This window comes from Haliaeetus leucocephalus, unplaced genomic scaffold (assembly GCF_000737465.1).
Source record: "Haliaeetus leucocephalus isolate CR32 unplaced genomic scaffold, Haliaeetus_leucocephalus-4.0 Scaffold327, whole genome shotgun sequence".
NCBI lineage: Eukaryota > Metazoa > Chordata > Aves > Accipitriformes > Accipitridae > Haliaeetus > Haliaeetus leucocephalus.
The window spans coordinates 20,101-20,527 of record NW_010972763.1 but is presented as its reverse complement, the minus strand read 5'-3'; the positions used below and the strand labels follow the sequence as shown (position 1 = coordinate 20,527).

Genomic DNA, 427 nt, shown 5'->3' with positions numbered 1-427 from the left:
TATTTCAAGTACAGATTTCAAGGTTTGGGTAGTACGACTTCTTGCGAGGCTTGAGATTCCTGTGTGGTAAGGGTAGTGTTGTCTAAATGTTGTTTTAAGAATGGCCACTAATATGTTTAATGTGTTGACTGGAAGCTGTACTCAAATATGAAGGTAACTTCAGTATAGCAATTAATTTTGAGTCTGTGTGTTCTGTTCTTCTAGTTAACTGGCCAGGATTCAGCATTCAAAGGCGGTGGCAATCCAGAAGATGTCAGCAGCAGATCTACAGACAATGTAATTGGGAAGGGGTTTTACTCAGTGGGCTAACTGAAAAGCTGAATGGACTCTTCTAGTGCCTAGACTACCTCACATCAATACTCTACGCGTTTATTGATGTAAACAAAAATATGCTTTTTAGTTTAACTTTTTTCAGTCTTCATTTCCC

General features: G+C 38.6%; 1 protein-coding gene across 1 annotated transcript in view; it reads left to right on the top strand.

Moving 5' to 3' along the window:
- Window positions 1-309, top strand: part of LOC104834249 (poly(A) polymerase gamma-like) — a gene marked incomplete at its 5' end in the record, with an annotated part of 38,797 nt that extends 38,488 nt beyond the window's left edge. The window contains 1 exon segment of the mRNA XM_010571417.1: window positions 217-309. Coding sequence (XP_010569719.1) covers window positions 217-309 — 93 coding nt within the window.
- Between the last annotated feature and the right edge of the window lie 118 nt (window positions 310-427).